The 20,295-nt window shown below is 39.3% G+C and overlaps 1 protein-coding gene across 1 annotated transcript in view; it reads left to right on the top strand.

The window, feature by feature from the left end:
* fibcd1a (fibrinogen C domain containing 1a) overlaps window positions 1-20,295 on the top strand; it is a 155,197-nt gene that overhangs the window by 91,293 nt on the left and 43,609 nt on the right. The window contains exon 6 of the mRNA XM_065248381.2: window positions 6,777-6,873. Coding sequence (XP_065104453.1) covers window positions 6,777-6,873 — 97 coding nt within the window. The remainder of the gene's footprint in view (window positions 1-6,776; window positions 6,874-20,295) is intronic.

The following is a 20,295-nucleotide window of genomic DNA, read 5'->3' as shown; positions in this document are numbered from 1 at the left end:
AGCCCTGCCCCTCCCCCTGCCTGCAGAAGAGTGTCTGATACCAGGCACTGTTGCGCTTTTCAACCACATGGGGGAGCTGTAAGTCATTTTTACATGGAAACTACATAGTGTTGCTTTAATGTTTTCGTGTTATTGACACGATTTTCCGCAGTTTTTGTGCCTTCGGAGCACGAATGTCTTTTTCATGCCACCCAGAACAAATTTCTATAAATGGTTTTTCGTGTCTGTGCCCCTACTTTCTTTATCGTGTCGTTTTATATTTTGTTTTCTCATCGTTTTTTCCAATTTTTTTACCTTTGTCACTTGGGGTTTGGGTTATGCTGAGTTTACACCAACCGTGTGTCAGGAGTCAAAATCGTGTCTACCGCGCGTGGTTTGCCGTTTAAACAATTTGGATGCATTCGCGCGTGTACAGCGGAGTTGACGCGCAGAAAAAGCAAGCATTTCACGCGCGTCAGAGCCAAACTCCGCTTCTTGTGGGAGGGGCAAGTGTTATGCGGTTGTCTGTTTGCAAGATGACTAATGTTGATTGTGCATTTATTGAGAGAGTTACCAGTTTGTATTTGGTAACCTTTAGGGGGAAAATAAACGACGCGGGTCGATAAACGTCACGTGACTCAAAAGTGAAGTGTGTATTACAACTTACCAGGTTGCCCAATGTCCTCACTGACACTCTTCCAAGCGAGGTGCTTTTTATTCCTGTCTCCTCTATAGTAATAAGAACTTGTGTCGTATAGCTCCAGGTGACTGCTTACGGACAATATCAAGCGTTGGTTGAATGAGTGACTCCGGGCGGGGCTTCCACCTCAGCAGCAAGCAGGCTCCTGATTGGTTAACGCGAAAGTTCAAATTTTTCAACTCGGGCGTCAGCCGCAAATTCGTGTGCACCGCAAAATGCACAAAAGCACCATTCACGCATACCGCCCGTACCGCGCACAACGCTCAATTCGCGCCTTTCGCGTGAGCTTCACGCGCGAAAGAGGCGGAAACGCGTCTTTCGTGCCGCACCGAACGCCTCTTCTGCGCCCGCGGGACGTCCTGACGCACGTCAATGCATCTTCACATTGACTTAACATTGAAATCACTTCACGCCTCTACCGCGGTTGGTGTAAACGCAGCATTAGAATCACTTTCCTAACTTCAACTCCAGGCGAGAATAGTTTAAAAAGTGGAAGAAAAACATGTAGAAACCAATGCATAAATTTACATCCTAACGCAAACCCCGAATCTAACCCTAACCCCAAGCGACAATGATTAAAAAAAATTTAAAAATAGGAAAAAACTATGAGAAAAAATATAGAAAATGACACAATAAAGAAAGTCGTGGCACAGACACGAAAAAACATTTATACAATTTCGTGCTGGGTGGCACAAAAAAGACATTCGTGCTCCAGAGGCACGACAAATAGCGGAAAATCGTGTCGGTAACACGAAAACATTAATTAAATTTTTCGTGACAATAACACGACTTGCCGTGAGATAGGGTATAGGAACAACAAGCACGGTTTTCATTTTTACTAATCCAAATTTAAGCCATTTGTTCTACTGTAAAGTTGCCCTGTAATCACGGTTATCAATCACCCTCAATATCCTTTCTCTGAACCTCAGGGGTGTCCCGATATTTGCTCACCTCAAACGCGTAACTGATTTTTCATCACCTAAATGCTCGTCGCCCGCACCGGTGGGACTATTCAAAGCAGCTCTTATGAAATATTTATCAGAACACAAGAAATTCCCTGTATTTTAATTACTTATTTTATACTCAAGGTAGAAGATTAAGTGAGCTGGCTGCTGTAAGGTGACTCTGTTCATTTGCGGTGATTATGGTGAATAATTAAAATCTTTTTGGTTGCTCTGTGGATTGGAAGACGAAACGCTGAAAGGATTTATTCACAGTTGAGCCACAGCCATTAATTTTGAATGTACCCCAAAGCACCTGCACAGAGTGTTGGCATGTTTTATTCAGGCAGCGTCTGTGTTTTTAAGATCACATACCCGGGAGTCCAGCTCGGAGGTCTTTTTTTTGCAGAATCTATATGTTGTGTGTCGTCACGCATTGAAACCCTTTTGGTTAGCTAGAGGAAGTAAAAACAGATGCTTCTCCCTACGTTAGCCCAAAGGGACACTCCACATTTTTTTTAAATAGGCTTATTTTCTAGCTCCTTTAGAGTTAAACAATTGAGTTTTATTAAGTCAATTTTAGTATAGCTTAGGATAATCCATTGAATCTGATCAGACCATTAGCATCACGCTTAAAAATAACCAAAGAATTTCGATATTTTTCCTATTTAAACTAACTTTAAAATCGTGTACTAAGACCGACGGAAAATTCAAAGTTGCAATTTTCTAGGCAGATATGGCTTTCTCAAACTGGCGTAATAATCAAGGACTTTGCTGTCGTATCATGATATTTTGTACTGACCGAAACTAGCAAAACGACGCAAGAAAATAAGTCTAGTTTTAGACCAAAAATATAAAATTTAAGTGATTTTGTGCATAAAACAAGCAAAAAATCTGCCAATGGGGTAAGCAAAAAAATCTTGGAACGTTTTTCTTAAAATTCAAGAAAAATTCAAGAAAATTTGCTTTTGCCTGTTTTATGCACAAAATCACTTAAAATTTATATTTTTGGACTTTCCTGGGTCATTTTGCTCATCAAGAAAAAGCATCTTTATTTAGATATTTTTACTGAAAACAGGACAAAAATACTAAGAAAATATTTCCTTGAAAATAATTTTTTGCAGTGCAGATTGCTTGGCCCTGTATAAATATGTAAAGTAGCTGTGTTACAATTAACCCCACGTTAGTATGTGCCAAGCTCACCCCTATATAATGCAATATTTGATACTCTGTATGCAATATATCATTTTTATAATGCAATATTTAATACGCTACATTAAAATTAAGATGCTTAAAGTTTGTAACAATCCATTTGAACTATATTAAACCTATAAAAACATGAAAATTATATAACCAAAACAAGTTTTACTGTCTCTGTTATATGCTAAATTTAAAGCATTAAAACATTGTTATTGCACATATGCACATTTGCATAATTTCAATAAATGTTTTCTACATAAAATTATAATACAAAATGTAAAGAACATTGTGTGAAAATATAACATTGGTATCTTTGACTGAGTAAGATCATGTCAGGCCATTGAAAGCAATGTAAAATAAAACTTTGATGCTCATAATTAGATCATAAGACTTGGTTTTAACAGACAGGCTCACAATTATTACGACACCCAATAACAGATGTAGAATATTAATATAAAACAAACACCCCGTCAAATCATATATACATAAACAGATTTCTAATGAAAGTATTCAGGTCAGAATGTGTTTTTTTCTCAATGTAGACTCGTCTCATGTCGATTCGGGGGCTGCAGGTTCCTCTGGGATCTTTCCCAGGAGACATGCGGGTTTTCTTGGCAAGTGCTGGTGAGCATGTGCTCTGCTCATTTACATTGATGGCAAGACTTCTTCTTTGCTGGCATTTTCAGCAGCCATCGATCCACCGGCTGCCTGATTAATCTTCTATAAAAGGATCAGGAGTCAATTAGTGTCTGAATTTTTGCTTTGAATTCCACCTGTGTGTCACCTTCCCCAGAGAAACCCAATACTCTCTGTATCGCACACCTGAAATATCCATCTCCAGTCAATTTACATGTTTCCTCTGCGTTTCATACAGTGTGAGGAATACATCTGCATACCAAAGACAAAAGATCTACCTGCAGGAAAAGAACGAATGTGCTAACTACCTCCAGACTGGATCTGGTTTCAAGGATTCAGCTTATTTGGTTTGACAGGGAACAATGACAGATTGTTCTGTGTTCTTGTGTCTGATAAAGGTCATGACAGGCCTACAGTAACTGTGTTCCAAAATCTAGCATGCTACCTACTTAGACAGCAATTAGGGCATGCTATCATTGGGAATGTTAATGAAAACATTTTCCAGGTATATCATACGCTGCTCCAGTCTCATAAAAAATCAAATTTTACCCATAATTTGTGTCTGGTGCATATTTATGCTTATAGCAGTGTTCTGTGTAAGATAAGAAGCATCAAACTCCAAAGTCTATAGACGGTTTTAGCGGCATCAACATAAACAGCTTTTGTGGCCCTAACAACTTCTGGTAGCGTAACGCTACAGATCACCAATTGTCAAACTTCTCTACGCATAGCAGTAAACCAAGCTCTTCTCGTCTTCAGGAAATCATTTTTTATTTTCAACAAGGTATTTGTTTCAGAGGTCAGTTTAGCCACTAGCCAAGACCGATTAACAAACACAACCTGGAAATTAACTTCGGGCCATAGTCATTTCAGATGAAACCGCCTAGCTGCGTCCGAAATCGCAATACTATATAGTAGGCCAAAATCAGTAGACGAAGTGAGTAGTGTGTCCGAATTCATAATATTTGAGAAACAGTAGGGGAAAACTACCTGGATGACCTACTACTTCCAGCAAGATTTTGAAGTGTGCATTTGATGGACACTTTACAATCCGGTGATCCCAGGAGAGGAGTTACCCAAAGGAAAAGAAGGAGAGGCATTGTCTTGTTCGTAAATGTCGTAAACCTGTAACATGGCTCTGTTTAAATGTAAATACATTATGAAAACAGATGTTTTACGTTATCAGATTGCACTTATTACCCGGCACGTTAGAATGCGCGATTCTGATTGGCCAGTCGCGACATTTGCAGATTTGTTATGTAAGGGATAATGTAGAGGCAGCCGGTAGTTATCGGGAAATAAGCCCCGACAGTGTGATCAGGACCCGACGCGAAGCGGAGGGGACATTATCCCGCTTACATGTTAAAATTTATGTCAAAATATTCCATTCTCAATGGTGGTTGTCCAGTGTTGTCACAAGATGGCGCCAAAACAGTAATCTTTATTGGCGCGGAGCGATTTTAATCGTACAAGTAGTACCGGCTATGCGTTATTACTTTGGAGTGGTTATTATTTGAAAAGAACGAACCTGCAAATGTCTCAACTGACCAATCAGAATCAAGCATTCCAGAAAGCCGTGTAATAATCCCAGATAACAACCGCTCAAACTAATAACACACGGTAACCCTGCAAATAATTTTGACAGGTACAGTTTAATATTACACAAAAATATAAAGCTATTCATTTTACTGGATATGGGCAACTGCTCACATCACTAATTTATTGATACATTTTGTGAATTTATGTATATAGAACATTAGAAAGGACATTAAAAATAAATATTTTTGTAGTTTTTGATACATTTTGAAATGTCTGTTTTTCAGTAAATGTTTGCGTGCATGTTTTGCTGTGTCAAAAATTTCTGATCAAAGATTTCATGATTTTTTTGACAAATGACAAAAAATGTTAAAAAATTGCATTTCCTATTCATTTTCAATTGGGGTCCCAAAGAACAGTTTCATAAATGTTTTTTTACATGTCTTTAGAACAACCAAATCAAGACCAGTTTTTTGTGTATGTAATGACATTATATTTACAAATGATTAAACAAAACAGTGTGTTTGTGACATTTGCACGTCTTTGCCTTATCTTAAAACCAAATGTAAATGGGTTTTACTCGCTGATGGTCTCAATTCGTTTAAAATAAGCAAAATAATTATTTCAAATATTTAATGTTTATTTCTGCGATTTGGTCTTATTTCTGCTCTAACAACCGGCTGCCTATACATTGTTTCTTACTTGTTTAACAGCATCCAAGCAGTGTTGGGGAAAGTTACTTTTAAAAGTAATGCATTACAATATTAAGTTACTCCCCAAAAAAGTAACTAATTGCGTTACTTAGTTACTTTTCATGGAAAGTTATGCTTATGTTACTTTTGCGTTACTTTTTCTTACTTTCTTACTCAGGCCTTACAGGTGTTTTTTATGATCGTAAAAATGTCAAGCTCTGGCCTGTCATCTCCACCTCCGTTTCTGACTCAAACTGTTCCCGCTCAGGCGCACAGAGTGCGTAATTCTACGTTAATATGTTCAATTTAATTCAGTACATTATTTTATTTTTAAATTGAATTAATTAAACTGAAAAGTAACTCTTTTTTAAAAAGTAACTAAAATATCAATGTTTACATTTATAAAGTAATGCGTTACTTTACTCGTTACTTCAGAAAAGTAATATTATTACGTAATGCGTGTTACTTGTAATGCGTTACCCCCAATACTGCATCCAAGCATAGGCTCACCTGTTATAATGATGGCGTATGATGTTCAAAATGGCAGATGTAGTACTTCCGAATTTTATTCACAATACCCATATTCATACTATATGGAACGTACTGTTTTAACAGTCGATGAGAAGGTAGGCCTACTTCATCTAATTCAATGCGTACTGTCACAGTACGCCATTTCTGATGCAGGCTATGGCACAAACCATTGCACTAAAGTATGATTTGCATTGTGTGTATGCTTCACACAAGAATCATTATTTTATGTGTAATAATAATTGCAATATTAAAGAGATCTCATCTGGGATTTTTCTTTCTTTTTGGGAAAAACAATGAAAATTGTTTTTCAAGCATAGCTAAGATCCAGCTTCTGTTAGCACTTTGAAAACATTCACTAACTATCTCATGAACCTGACACACACTGAGGTGTTAATGAAGAACAGCTGTCCGTCTTCATCGCTACACCGACTGCAAATCACCCCTGCGTGGATGTAGTATCAATTAAAAAAATGTGTTTCGTGTGTGCCTGATTCATGGATTTGACAGTAATGATGAAGATTTGACTCCACTGTAATGCTATTTTTAACTTGTTTCCTACAGGTGTTTCAACGGAGAGAAGATGGCTCAGTGAATTTTTTTCGCGACTGGGAAGCGTACCGTGAGGGATTTGGCAAGATAACAGGAGAACATTGGCTGGGTAAGACCTCCAATTATAACTATCTAGATCACAATGTGTTGAATGTTATAGCAAGAGAAAATATGATTCATAGATCCACTTAAAGCTTTACAACCTTTAAAAACTTAAAGATGCTTAAACAGCACATATCAATTACTTTTTCTTTAGGGGTGCTGGTGGAAAATGTTAATTAGCATTTGAAGTTAATCATATAAAATGTATAATACAAAATTGTATGTATTGGAAAAACGATTAAAATTGAAAAATCATAAACGTTCTTTAAATGAATGAGCACAAAGAATAAATAGCAGTTCATTAAGAGCAGTAGCTCGGCAGTCGTCTAAAAGGGTCAAAAGAGGCTTTAAGTCAAATAAATTGCACACATGCCAAAATCTTATCTTGAATGACAGTAATGGTTTTTTAAAAGCTTGCCAAGTAGATTTTCTGCTCGCTTTACACACAAACACTCGCTCATCATTCCTTTAAACTGTTTTTCTTCAGTGCTGACAACTGTAAGTAACAAGGGCACATTCGGTTTTTGCCACGGTGAGCTGCCAGCGTGGACCAAATGCCAAGCTGTGTGTCCAGAGCCGAGTGTGCTGTAGCAGATGGTTGTGGGTGTACAGGGATCAAAGCTTTATTAAAGGGACTGAACGTAGTAAGAAAACTCATAGGAGCGATTTCCCAGACAGGGTGCATGTTTGAGCTGCCTTCATTTAAAAACAACTTGTAGTGACATACCTTAAAGGGGACATATCATAAAAATCTCACTTTTTCCATGTTTAACTCTTTCACCGCCAGCGTTTTTAAAAAAAGTTGCCAGCCAGCACCAGCGTTTTTCATGATTTTCACCAAAGTTTAATGCCTTCCAGAAAATGTTCTTCTTTAAATATATAAACATACAATATACCAAATGAAAGAACAGACCCTCTGCTTTCAAACAAAAAAAAACGTTTCATCCTACCTTTAGTGGTTCTTTTGTAATCAGCTTTTGAATATGGGTAGGTTTCTGCAAAAACACCACATTTTGAGCAAAAAGCAGAGATAATTCCGTTTTTGTGACGGACTTTTCATAGAGATCCCATTCAGAGCGATCTTTAAAACAGACACGGACATGCAGCCACTTGCCATAGGGCAATACTTCCGGGTTTAAAAAGTAGCTGAAGGGCGCCACCTGGTGGATAATAGCGGTATTGTGGAAAGACGGAAAATCTCGTCATAGGTGGGGAAGCGTTTTCTCTTAATTGACGAGATATCTCGTCAATGGCGGTGAAAGAGTTAAGTGCTATAATTGGGTCCCCAGTGCTTGTAACAACCTAGAAAATGTGAAAGAGGACAACCCAGTAACTTAGTTTTGGTAAAAGCATGTGAAAAAATAGGTCACTGAAATTTGGCTCCCCGTGTGATGTCAGAAGGGGATAATACCGCCCCTTAATCTGCACGATTCATTCACGACACTGCTATTTAGAGCCCTGCCATTTAGTGCCTACAAAGTGGCAATTTTAACATGCTATTATAAATTATCTATGGGGTAATTTGAGCTAAAACTTCACATACGAACTCTGGGGACACCAAAGATTTATTTGACATCTTAAAAAAGCCTTGTAAAATGTCTCCTTTAACATATAAAAGTGCCATTGTTTGTCTCAAAATGCACACCAGTAATGTTTTTTGTAAGGTTTGTTTAAAAAACTACTTAAATTGTTTTGAATTGACTAAGGCCTAGTGGTGGATTAATCTAAACCATGTCCAAGAAAGTGCCCCATAGTGTTCACTAATACAGCAAGCAAAATTTCCACCAGACCAGTTTTTTTTTTTCGGAGCATGGCGACAGCTAGCGAGACATTAAACGTTTTTCTGCGCTTTGTGCCAAGATTTTGACGTTTTTTACCAGTTGCCAAGACTGGCAATGTCACTTTTCACTCAGCCGTCCAATCACAGTAGAGGAGGGGTTGGACAAATCCCACATTCAGCTAAAGAAAACATTCAAAGAGCACTAGGCGTTTCAGACAAGGCGTTTAATTTAATTTCAAACCAATTTGTTGTTGTTTTTGTATGTAACAGAAAATAAACAGCAGACATGATTGGATTGACATAAAGGCGAGAAAATAATAACAGATATTATTTTGTGGTGAACTATTCCTTTAGATCTGAAAGATGATTTTACAAAAAAAAATTATTTGTGATTTGTTTGTATGTTTTCATTTAATGGTCGGCTGCTCTTCTTTACTTCATATTGGAATTTGAAAAATTTTGTTTTTATTTTATTTATCGCAAGGTCGCTCCCCTTTTATGAAAAAATTAAATATTTATTTCGAGGACAGCACTTATGATCCGCATTTTTCCGTTTTTTCCCTTGACAACCATTTCAGGTCCGGACGTATGACCGATACCTGGTGTTGTTTTCTGTGTAGTGAGCTCAGAGGCTTGTGCCTCAGTCACCGCTGATTTGCTGTGGCAGGTCTGTCACAAAGTGTCATTTCTGAAAGATTGACAGCTTCACAACGAGAGCAGGACGCTCGCCTGCTGTGCCTGAGAATGACTTTTCCAATGGCCTGTTCCTTTTTCTCTTAACAATGAGTAAGTCCAGCCTTGAGCAATCCCTCAGGCCCTGGGCACAGGATATTACTTGTGTTAGTGTTCAGGAGTTCGGTCCCTGTGGGAAAGGCCAGGATGGAGCAGTCATCCCTGGAGTGATGGGTTCAATGCCCTGCCATGCGGTGAAGATGTCCGTCTGTGCCGGTGAGGTCATCTGGTCCATCCCACACTCTTAATCAATAAGAGAGTTGAGGAAACTGGAAACAATTAACCTCCAGGGCTATCGAAATGACTTCCAGAGAACATCAACAACACAGACTCATCAGGAATAAGGTGGCAGACAAACCGGTGAGGGCAGAGGGCCCTTAGCAAGAAGCAATCTAGCCTCTCGCCTCAGACAAATCGGATACGGAGCACAGTTCACAGCGAATCAGAAGTTTCTCTGAACTGCTTCGGCTTACGAGTTTCTTTGGGCACCCGTGAGCCGCGATCGCTTTAGTGGCACATTAGCAATTTGCATGAATACTTGGCTATGCATAAATGTAAGTCGAATTTTAAAGGGGGGATATGAATATTAATGCACAAGAGTGTATTTTTGTGTCATCAAAGGAGAGGTTTGAATTAGCATTCCATAATTTTTCTTTTGTAGTGTATTAGCATATCAATTCATGATCAACCTCCCAGAGCACCATAAATAAGTCTTTTATCAGTGATTTTCTCACAATTCTGTTGAATTAGTTATAATAAGTCATTTCCACTCCCACCCTAAAACTCCAGGATATTTACACACTGCCAATACGAAACTCGAGCGTTCATCAGAAGCTCACAGATGTGTGTATACACACTTGCGAGAAACTGCTTAGGCTTCTGTTTTTCTTATATTTAGTTTATGTAATTTTTCATTCATTCATTAAAGCGCACGTTTCTTGTGATCTCATTTTTCAAACTTTAGTTACTGTGTAATGTTGCTGTTAGAGCATAAATAATGCCTGCAAAATTATAGAGCTCAAAATTCAATGCAAAGCGTTATATTCTCCTTAACCGAATTAACTTTTCAAGGACTACAAAGAACGGCCAGTTTGGACTACAGCCCTCTACTTGCCGGGTATATGACATCAATATAAGAGTTTTTGACTAAACTCCACCCACAGGTATACGGCATTTGCCATCTAAGCTAAGCTGCTGTCGAATCACAACACACTAAACCAGCCACACAATCAGAACTCGTTACTTAATTCTGAAGGAGAAATTTCATAGACCAAGGAAGACATCAGCCCGTTTTTAGGACAGTGAGATAAGTAAATTGTGTTTTTTTACACACTAAACATGAACACATGTTATATTGAGTACCGTAAGGACAATCATAGCTTTGAAAGCAGGAAAAATGGGACCTTCACTTTATTTGAGATTTATCATCTAAACTACACTGTTAAAAATAAAGGTGCTACATGTTGCCATAGAAGAGCCCCTTTTAGGTGTCTGAACCCATAAAGCAGGGGTTTTCGAACGGTGGGTCGGGGGACATTGGTAACTCAGAGGTACAAACTGGTACCAAAGAGTTCATAGTCGTACCTCGGAGGCACATATCGGTACCAAAGAATTCATAGTCGTACCTCAGAGGCACATATCGGTACCAAAGACTTCATAGTCGTACCTCAGAGGCACATATCCGTACCAAAGAGTTCATAGTAGTACCTCAGAGGCACATATCGGTACCAAAGAGTTCATAGCCTTACCCCAGAGGCCCATATCGGTACCAAAGAGTTCAAAGCCGTATCTCAGAGGCACATATCGGTACCAAAGAGTTCATAGTAGTACCTCGGAGGCACATATTGGTACCAAAGAGTTCATAGCCTTACCTCAGAGGCACATATCGGTACCAAAGAGTTCATAGCCGTATCTCAGAGGCACATATCGGTACCAAAGAGTACATAGCCGTACCTCAGAGGCACATATCGGTACCAAACAGTTCATAGTAGTACCTCAGAGGCACATACCGGTACCAAAGAATTCATAGTAGTACCTCAGAGGCACATACTGGTACCAAAGAGTTCATAGTAGTACCTCAGAGCACACATCGGTACCAAAGAGTTCATAGTAGTACCTCAGAGGTACATAATGGTACGTAAGAGTTCATAGTAGTACCTCAGAGGCACATATCGGTACCAAAGAGTTCATAGTAGTACCTCAGAGGCACAGATCCGTACCCAAAAGAGTTCATAGTAGTACCTCAGAGGCACAGATCCGTACCCAAAAGAGTTCATAGTAGTACCTCAGAGGTACATACTGGTACCAAAGAGTTCATAGTAGTCCCTCAGAGGCACATATCAGTACCAAAGAGTTCATAGTAGTACCTCAGATGCACATATCGGTACCAAAGAGTTCATAGTAGTCCCTCAGAGGCACATATCAGTACCAAAGAGTTCATAGTAGTACCTCAGATGCACATATCGGTACCAAAGAGTTCATAGTAGTACCTCGGAGGCACATATCGGTACCAAAGAGTTCATAGTAGTCCCTCAGAGGCACATATCAGTACCAAAGAGTTCATAGTAGTACCTCAGATGCACATATCGGTACCAAAGAGTTCATAGTAGTACCTCGGAGGCACATATCGGTACCAAAGAGTTCATATTAGTCCCTCGGGGGCACATATTGGTACCAAAGAGTACATAGTAGTACCTCAGAGACACATATCAGTACCAAAGAGTTCATAGTAGTACCTCAGAGGCACATATCGGTACCAAAGAGTTCATAGTCGTACCTCAGAGCCACATAATGGTACCAAAGAGTTCATAGTAGTACCTCAGAGGTACATTTTGGTACCATATGTACACATACATGTAGCTAAATATTAGGACCTTTTTAAAGGGTGCTGCCCCAGTGACTACTTGGGACAATTTTTTTCTGAGAATTGATGGCCCTTGGAAATATTGGCAGGCCTAACCTGCAGATGACAATGTGTGAATATATATAAAAGAAGATAACACAAGCACTATTTCCCCCCAAAAAATTATTTGAAATGATACAACACATAAATGTACTGTTAAAATATAGATAAACGATTAATACTTGAGTGGTTAGCTTTTAACAGACTTGAGTCATGGCTTTGTCTGAATCCTACTGGCCTGCCCCTTTGAGCAATTTTCATGTTTTAATGACCTTCCAAAAAAAATGAACTCTTTTCCTGCAGTCTTTTACAGAAGAATGCATTCAATCCTGCCATATCCCTGAAGTCATCATATCGCATTCCCGAAAGCCCGTCCGGTCTGTAGTCAGCAGAAAAGAGGATCTTAACTTATAATCTCATCGATCTGCCCAAGTCTCGTCTCACAAATATACACCGACAGAAGTCATCAGAAGTTGGCAACATGGTTTAAAACTCATTTTGCCCATCTCTCATGTTTACAGCCACATGACTTTATTTTATCAAAGGAACATATTTGTTTCTGATTAGCTTTTTGAAGTGCAAACATAGTGTGTTGTGAATGGATATCTGAGGGTTAAAAGAAAGTATTTTAACATCAAAAATACTGAACCTTTAACATCTGATTTTGTAGGTGAGTGTATGTCATATGTTTCTTTGCTTATTGTGACAGTATCTGTATTCAGGAAAGTAATATTTGGACTGATATAAACTCAGAATTATGAAAACATTATGCAGTGGAACTGCTTTGTAAATATACAGTTACAGACAGTTTTTGCTGACCCCACAATGAATGAATGTCTCAACAGAAATCGAGACTCATCAGACCAGGCAACATTTTTCCAGTCTTCAACTGTCCAATTTTGGTGAGCTCGTGTAAATTGTACCCTCTTTTTCCTATTTGTAGTGGAGATGAGTGGTACCCGGTGGGGTCTTCTGCTGTTGTTACCCATCCGCCTTAAGGTTGTGCATGTTGTGGCTTCACAAATGCTTTGCTGCATACCTCGGTTGTGACGAGTGGTTATTTCAGTCAAAGTTGCTCTTCTATCAGCTTGAATCAGTCGGTCCATTCTCCTCTGACCTCTAGCATCAACTAAACCCTAGAAATGGTTGTGCGTGAAAATCCTAGTAACTGAGGAGATTGTGAAATACCCAGACCGGCCCGTCTGGCACCAACAACCATGCCACACTCAAAATTGCTTAAATCACCTTTCTTTCCCATTCTGACATTCAGTTTGGAGTTCAGGAGATTGTCTTGACCAGGACCACACCCTAAATGCATTGAATCAACTGCCATGTGAATGGTTGATTAGATAATTGCATTAATGAGAAATTGAAAAGGTGTTCCTTATAATCCTTTAGGTAAGTGTATGTCATATGTATGGCAAAATGTAAAATTACTGTCTGTTTCCCCCCCCCCCCCAAAAAAATCTGGTGCACTTCACCTCACAACTACAATTTTGGGAAGAAGTCCTCATGTAGTGATGAATTATTTTACACATGGTTTTATATATAAATTGAATGTCAGTCCTATATGATTATGTATAGGCTATATGTTTTTAGATCTGAATAAATTTGCATTAAAATGAAATTCATTTTGCATTCCATATAGAAAATGTACATGTTTTAAGCATAAACAAATCCTTAACACTTCACTTGTGTGCATCTCTCGCTCTGATGAGATTCCTCTTTCTAAATATATGTGCCAAAAAATTATGCACCCTAAATTTACTAGATCAAGAGAGCGACACATCGTACCTGACTCTCCTGCATGCTTCTTTTGAAGTATCATGAGTGATAAAGACTTCTATACTTATAAAATTACATGCTGCACTTGTGTTCAACACTTCTCCTTCAACATCTCAGTCGTGTGCATTTGCAGTTTATTCAGAGATATGCGCTCTGACTTTAGCTGGCGATAAATGAAGTTGTTATCTCGAGGGCTTTTTGACCCATTGCATTCAGATGTTTGTGGGGGTGCGTGTAAACAGTGCAGATGCGTCATGTAAGTGAAGTAGGGAAAAAAGGAGGAACGCTGTTGATGTGAAGTGACTTTATTTACCAGCAGAACATTTCAGAAAACATGCTGGTGGCTTTTAGTTCCCCACAGCTTGACATAAGCGTGTAACTTACATTTTCTGAACACGCATAAGCCGGTTGTGCCTCAAGCATTTGTGCTGGTTGTGGGAGAAACAAGTTTTCGAGAGGTTGCGTTTCATCTTTTGCAAATCCATGCTGTCTTAACGTATCACTAACTATCATATTTTTAATTATATATGTGTATACACACATACACACACTCACCTAAAGGATTATTAGGAACACCATACTAATACTGTTTTTGACCCCCTTTCGCCTTCAGAACTGCCTTAAGTCTACGTGCCATTGATTCAACAAGGCCCTGAAAGCATTTTTTTAGAAATATTGGCCCATATTGATAGGATAGCATCTTGCAGTTGATGGAGATTTGTGGGATGCACATCCAGGGCACGAAGCTCCCATTCCACCAAATCCCAAAGATGCTCTATTGGGTTGAGATCCGGTGACTGTGGGGGCAATTTTAGTACAGTGAACTCATTGTAATGTTTAAGAAACCAATTTGAAATGATTCGTGCTTTGTGACATGGTGCATTATCCTGCTGGAAGTAGCCATCAAAGGATGGGTACATGGTGGTCATAAAGGGATGGACATGGTCAGAAACAATGCTCAGGTAGGCAGTGGCATTTAAACGATGCCCAATTGGCACTATGGGGCCTAAAGGTTGTGCGTGTTGTGACTTCACAAATGCTTTGGTGCATACCTCAGTTGTAACGAGTGGTTATTTCAGTCAAATTTGCTCTTCTATCAGCTTGAATCAGTCGGCCCATTCTCCTCTGACCACAGGACTGCCTACACCATTCTTTGTAAACCCTAGAAATGGTTGTGCGTGAAAATCCCAGTAACTGAGCAGATTGTGAAATACTCAGACCGGCTCGTCTGGCACCAATAACCATGCCACGCTAAAAATTTGCTTAAATCACCTTTCTTTCCCATTCTGACAGTCAGTTTGGATTTCAGGAGATTGTCTTGACCAGGACCACATCTCTAAATGCATTGAAGCAACTGCCATGTGATTGGTTGATTATATAATTGCACTAATGAGGAATTGAACAGGCGTTCCTAATAATCCTTTAGCTGAGTGTATATATAGTTTAAATCTTTGAGCTTTTTCTGCTTCTTAAAACATTATTATTATATTTTATGTTAAAGATTACTTCTTCATATTTTCATCAACATGTTTTTAGAGCATTTTTGTCTATTCTCGTAAACAACCTCATGAAATCGTCAAAAAAATAACTTTGCATAACACTGAACTCAGAATACACTTTTTAAAAGGTGCTAAAAAGGTTCATAAAAATACTGTTTTTTAGAGAAACCCAGGTCAACAATGGACAAATCTTTTTTTAGGAGAGTATGTCAGTGTAATCTCTTTCTCAACCTCATCTTTCTCTTTCTACATTCCTGCTTTGTTTTCTAACTCAGATGTCAAACCCCCGCTGATTTCAGTACGCTCACACGGTCATCACTGAGGCTGTGTGCAGGTTCCCCACATCTGGCCGAGTGAATTTTAAAAAGTGGGTTAAAAAGATGGCCGTCTCTCCTGGGTACCTCTCCAGCATCTCTATATTCATTACTCAACACACTGTTAATGGGCTGCTATGTATTCCAACAGCTCGGATGCTTTCCAGAATGAAACACGCTGTGATGGGAGCTGGCATGACTGCTTTTCCTTTTCATCATTCAATCATTTGCATCTTTTATTTCTTCCAGAAACAAAGCTGATCGTTTTAAGAACCGTTTAATGCCTGTTGGTTTCACTCTTTATCGCATCCCTACCTCTTCATCCTCTTGAAATTCATTTTCTCTCACTATCCCGCTACAGTATTACACTCCCAAAGTCCCCTGGATGTTACTTTAAGATGTATGGCCGGGATACTGCTGACAAACATATTTTCCTTTCGCCGCATGTCTCCTCTCCTGGATTTTCTCTCTCTCTGTGTGTGTAATCTCTCCCACCTGACTCACTCTATTATTGTTTACTTCCACACAGTGGAGGAATTCACTGCCGTGACCTCTTCAATATTTAAAAAATGTAGGATTTCAAAGAACAAGAGTCTGTAGCGCCACTCTCCATTGTACAGATACTCCAGCGAAATGTTTCTGTCATAATGTGTTAATTTAGAATCAATTTTTAAACAGTTTAAAGTGCAGCTGATGCTGTGGTCTCTTCAGTCACAGCTGGGGAAATAAGACTTTATATTTGCAGACTTAAGCAGCATTCACATTACAAGCGACTTTGTCGCTGTGTGTCGCTCGTTTTTAAATCTGGTTGTCATAAACAAATGAGTACCGCGTATGGCGTTTAAACAGACCCAAAAGTCGCGCGCACAAAAACCACGCGCGAGCGCAAGATACGAGCGCGCAGAACACTATTCGCGCGCGGACAAGCGTCCTCGCGAGCGCGCAGAACACTATCCGCGCATGGAAAAGCGTCCTCGCGAGAGGGCACCTCCGCTCAGCGCGCACAAATGTAGTCACGCGAGCAAAGGCTTGGATGAGCGCTCGCTCGACTCTCTCTATGCTCTCACAGCTGCACCACACGCGCTCGCTCGATCAAGATGACTTTTGGGACTTTGGGGGCGGGACATTGACTGATGTCTCCGCTTCTGTGATTGGTTGTTTGATTTAATTAGTGACACGCATGATCTCTTGTTCCACTATGCGTATCCAGTCAATCTAGGTAGAGAAAACATGTTTTAATATGACCATTATGTCGGAGTAGGTAATTTATGTTAAAACATTAGTCTTGTTTAAACCATGCAATAAGCTCCCCTTACAAAAATGAACCATGGTTTTACTACAGTTAAAACCAAAAAAACATGGTTACTGTAGTAAAACCATGGTAACCACAAAATAACCATGGTTTTGATAACCATGGTTTTTAAAAACCATAGTTAAACCATGGTAAGTGTAGTAAAACCATGGGGTTGCTGATAGTAATCAATACACCAAAAAACATGGTTACTACACTTTTACTACAATAAAACCATGGTTAATTTTATTAAGGGTCCAAACATAACCAAACAATAATGCTTATTTTAAGGTATTAATTTTGTTTGTTGTTTAATATGTAGATAATTTAACAACCATATTATGGCAAATGAAACTCATTGGGAAACTCAAATACAACAACAAAGTAAAATTAAATGCTATTTTGACCCTGAAAAGATACAGAATAAAACTAATATATTAAACAAAACTAGTATCTAGTTTTTTAGTTTTTTTATATAAACATATACACATACACATTTATACACACCAACACAGCAGTCCATAATTTCTTTATAGTGAGTTGGTGTTTGTATGTATCATTTCTGGTAATCTTTGTTTACATATTCTTTACACTATACTATTTTGTTTTGTATATTTAAAAAAAATCTTACTGTTCCATTTGACATTTTTAACTATCTCACATTTACTTCTTTTATTTGTACACAGCCCAACTGAAAATGCTATACATGTACAGTCTTTGTCATGCTGATAAGGTACACTAAAATTACAATTGTTAGATAATATCACCTTTTTTTTTATAAAGTTTTGTACAGGACTACTAAAGTTTGCTAATGCTAAGTCCGAGCCAACTATGTGACCTGACAATGTCAGTAGCCTACAGTATATATGCAAGATGATAAACAGTAAACATAATAAAATTGGCAATGTTGTTTGGTTTTGCAATCATTAAAATTACGTGCTCCGACTAGTGATGGGACATCTGAAGCGAAGCTCCGGAGCTTGTATCGAGCAAAAAGGGGCGTTCCAGATGAAGCCCCGATTCGAGGCTTGTATCGTTTCCGTGAAAATCACGTGACGATGACAAACGAGGCCTCGTTTTCTGTTGAATACGTCATTGCTTCATTCTGAGTATCGCTTACGGATAAAACTGGTTCGAAACTCGCGCCTCTTGTGGGGTTTTGCAGTACGTTTGCATTGATGTTGAAGTGTTGGTTGTAGTAGCGAGTTGCGAGGTTGTAGTGAGTTTGTAGTATAGTTATCATTTTATATCATAGCCTGTATTATATATTATATTACACTTAGTTTAGTAGATTATTAGAGTAAATTATACATAGCCTAGTTCAGTAAATCATTAGAGTAAATTAGCATATAGTTCTAATACGTAATTATATTATTATGTTTATGATTGTATATATATATATATTGCTGTTATTATTATTATTATTATTATAAGAATAGACTGTATTAGGGATAGCCTAGAAGGACTGAGGATACATTGGGATATTGGAACAAACAGAAGCTCCAATTTGTATAAGCTGGCACTGACCTTCTTATGTTGTCCAGCCTCATTGGTGCCCTGTGAAAGGTTGTTTTCTAAAAACAGACACCGCCTCATCCAAATACTGTTAAAAAACTTTTGTTTCTAAATAAAAACCAGTAAACACTTTTCCGTGTTGCAGTTTGCTGTTCCACATTTCCAGTCCCATAAGTACTGCACTATTGCACCCCCAGTTCAATAAGCACTACATTATTGCACTCCCAGTCCCATAACACTCTACTATTGCATTCCCAGCCAGCACTGGAGTGCACTCACAATAATTTCTTTACATTTGGTGCATTCACTGTTATCACTAACCCAAAGAACTACTGAATAGTTGAACACAAAGTTATGTATGTGTGAGTTGTGTGTACATAGGTTAACACAAGCAGAGTAAAATAATTTATTTTTAGTATACTTTATTCAAAAGCCCACACCATGACAATTTGGTTGCCCAAAATGAATAGATTTGTGTGCGATTCATTGCATTGCACAGCAGGTGTCACTAGAGAGCACATTGTTTCATGAGGCTTCGGGTAACTGAACCTTTTGGCGAACCAATGGGCTGGAAAGCCTCAGTGGTTCAGAAAGCCTCGTTTGGCCATCACTAGCTCCGACATAATGGTCATATAAACGTGTCTTCTCTACCTAGATTGACTGGATACGCATAGTGGAACAAGAGATCATTCGTGTCACTAATCAAATCAAACAACCAATCACAGAAGCGGAGACATCAGTCAATGTCCCGCCCCCAAAGTCACAAAAGTCATCTTGATCGAGCGAGCGCGTGTGGTGCAGCTGTGAGAGCATAGAGAGAGTCGAGCGAGCGCTCATCCAAGCCTTTGCTCGCGTGACTACATTTGTGCGCGCTGAGCGGAGGTGCCCTCTCGCGAGGACGCTTTTCCGCGCGCGAACTGTATTCTGCGCGCTCGCGGGGACGCTTTTCCGCGCGCGGATAGTGTTCTGCGCGCTCGCGAGGACGCTTGTCCGCGCGTGAATAGTGTTCTGCGCGCTCGTATCTCGCGCTCGCGCGTGGTTTTTGTGTGCGCGACTTTTGGGTCTGATTAAACGCCGTAACCGCCCACTCCCGTAACGGACAAGAGATGGATGACGTGAACTTCACTGCTTTCTTCTCATTGGTAGTTGCTTTTGAAAGTCGCTCATAATTTGCATAAAGTTAACCGAGTTTTCCGAGCTTTGTCCGTGCCACGCCCCATCCAGTCCACAATGGTCACTGTCGCTCGTGTCGCCGGAAGTCGCCAAGCCTCCACTGAAATCAATGAGATTGCGTTGCTCTGCTACTGCTAGTCGCTGCTAGTCTGAATCGAAGGGCAACCTTCCGATCTCTCTGATGAAGCCAATACAGAAGTGATTTAAACTGCAATTCATTGACTGGCCGCTAGAGGTCGCTGGCTCCAAAAGGGAGTCAATTCCCATAGACCCCCATGTCAAAATGCCCAACTTTACAGTAGAAAAAATATGTTTACAGACAGTTTTAGTCTGTATAGCTAATTTTGCCCTATTTTATTTTTTTGCAACTCATCCGTTTAAATTAATCTGTCCTGCCTCTTTACCCATTTTTGGATATTTCCGGTGATGCACAGTGAC

The sequence above is a fragment of the Paramisgurnus dabryanus genome, chromosome 11, assembly GCF_030506205.2.
Source record: "Paramisgurnus dabryanus chromosome 11, PD_genome_1.1, whole genome shotgun sequence".
Lineage (NCBI taxonomy): Eukaryota > Metazoa > Chordata > Actinopteri > Cypriniformes > Cobitidae > Paramisgurnus > Paramisgurnus dabryanus.
This window is presented reverse-complemented; position numbering and strand designations above follow the sequence as displayed.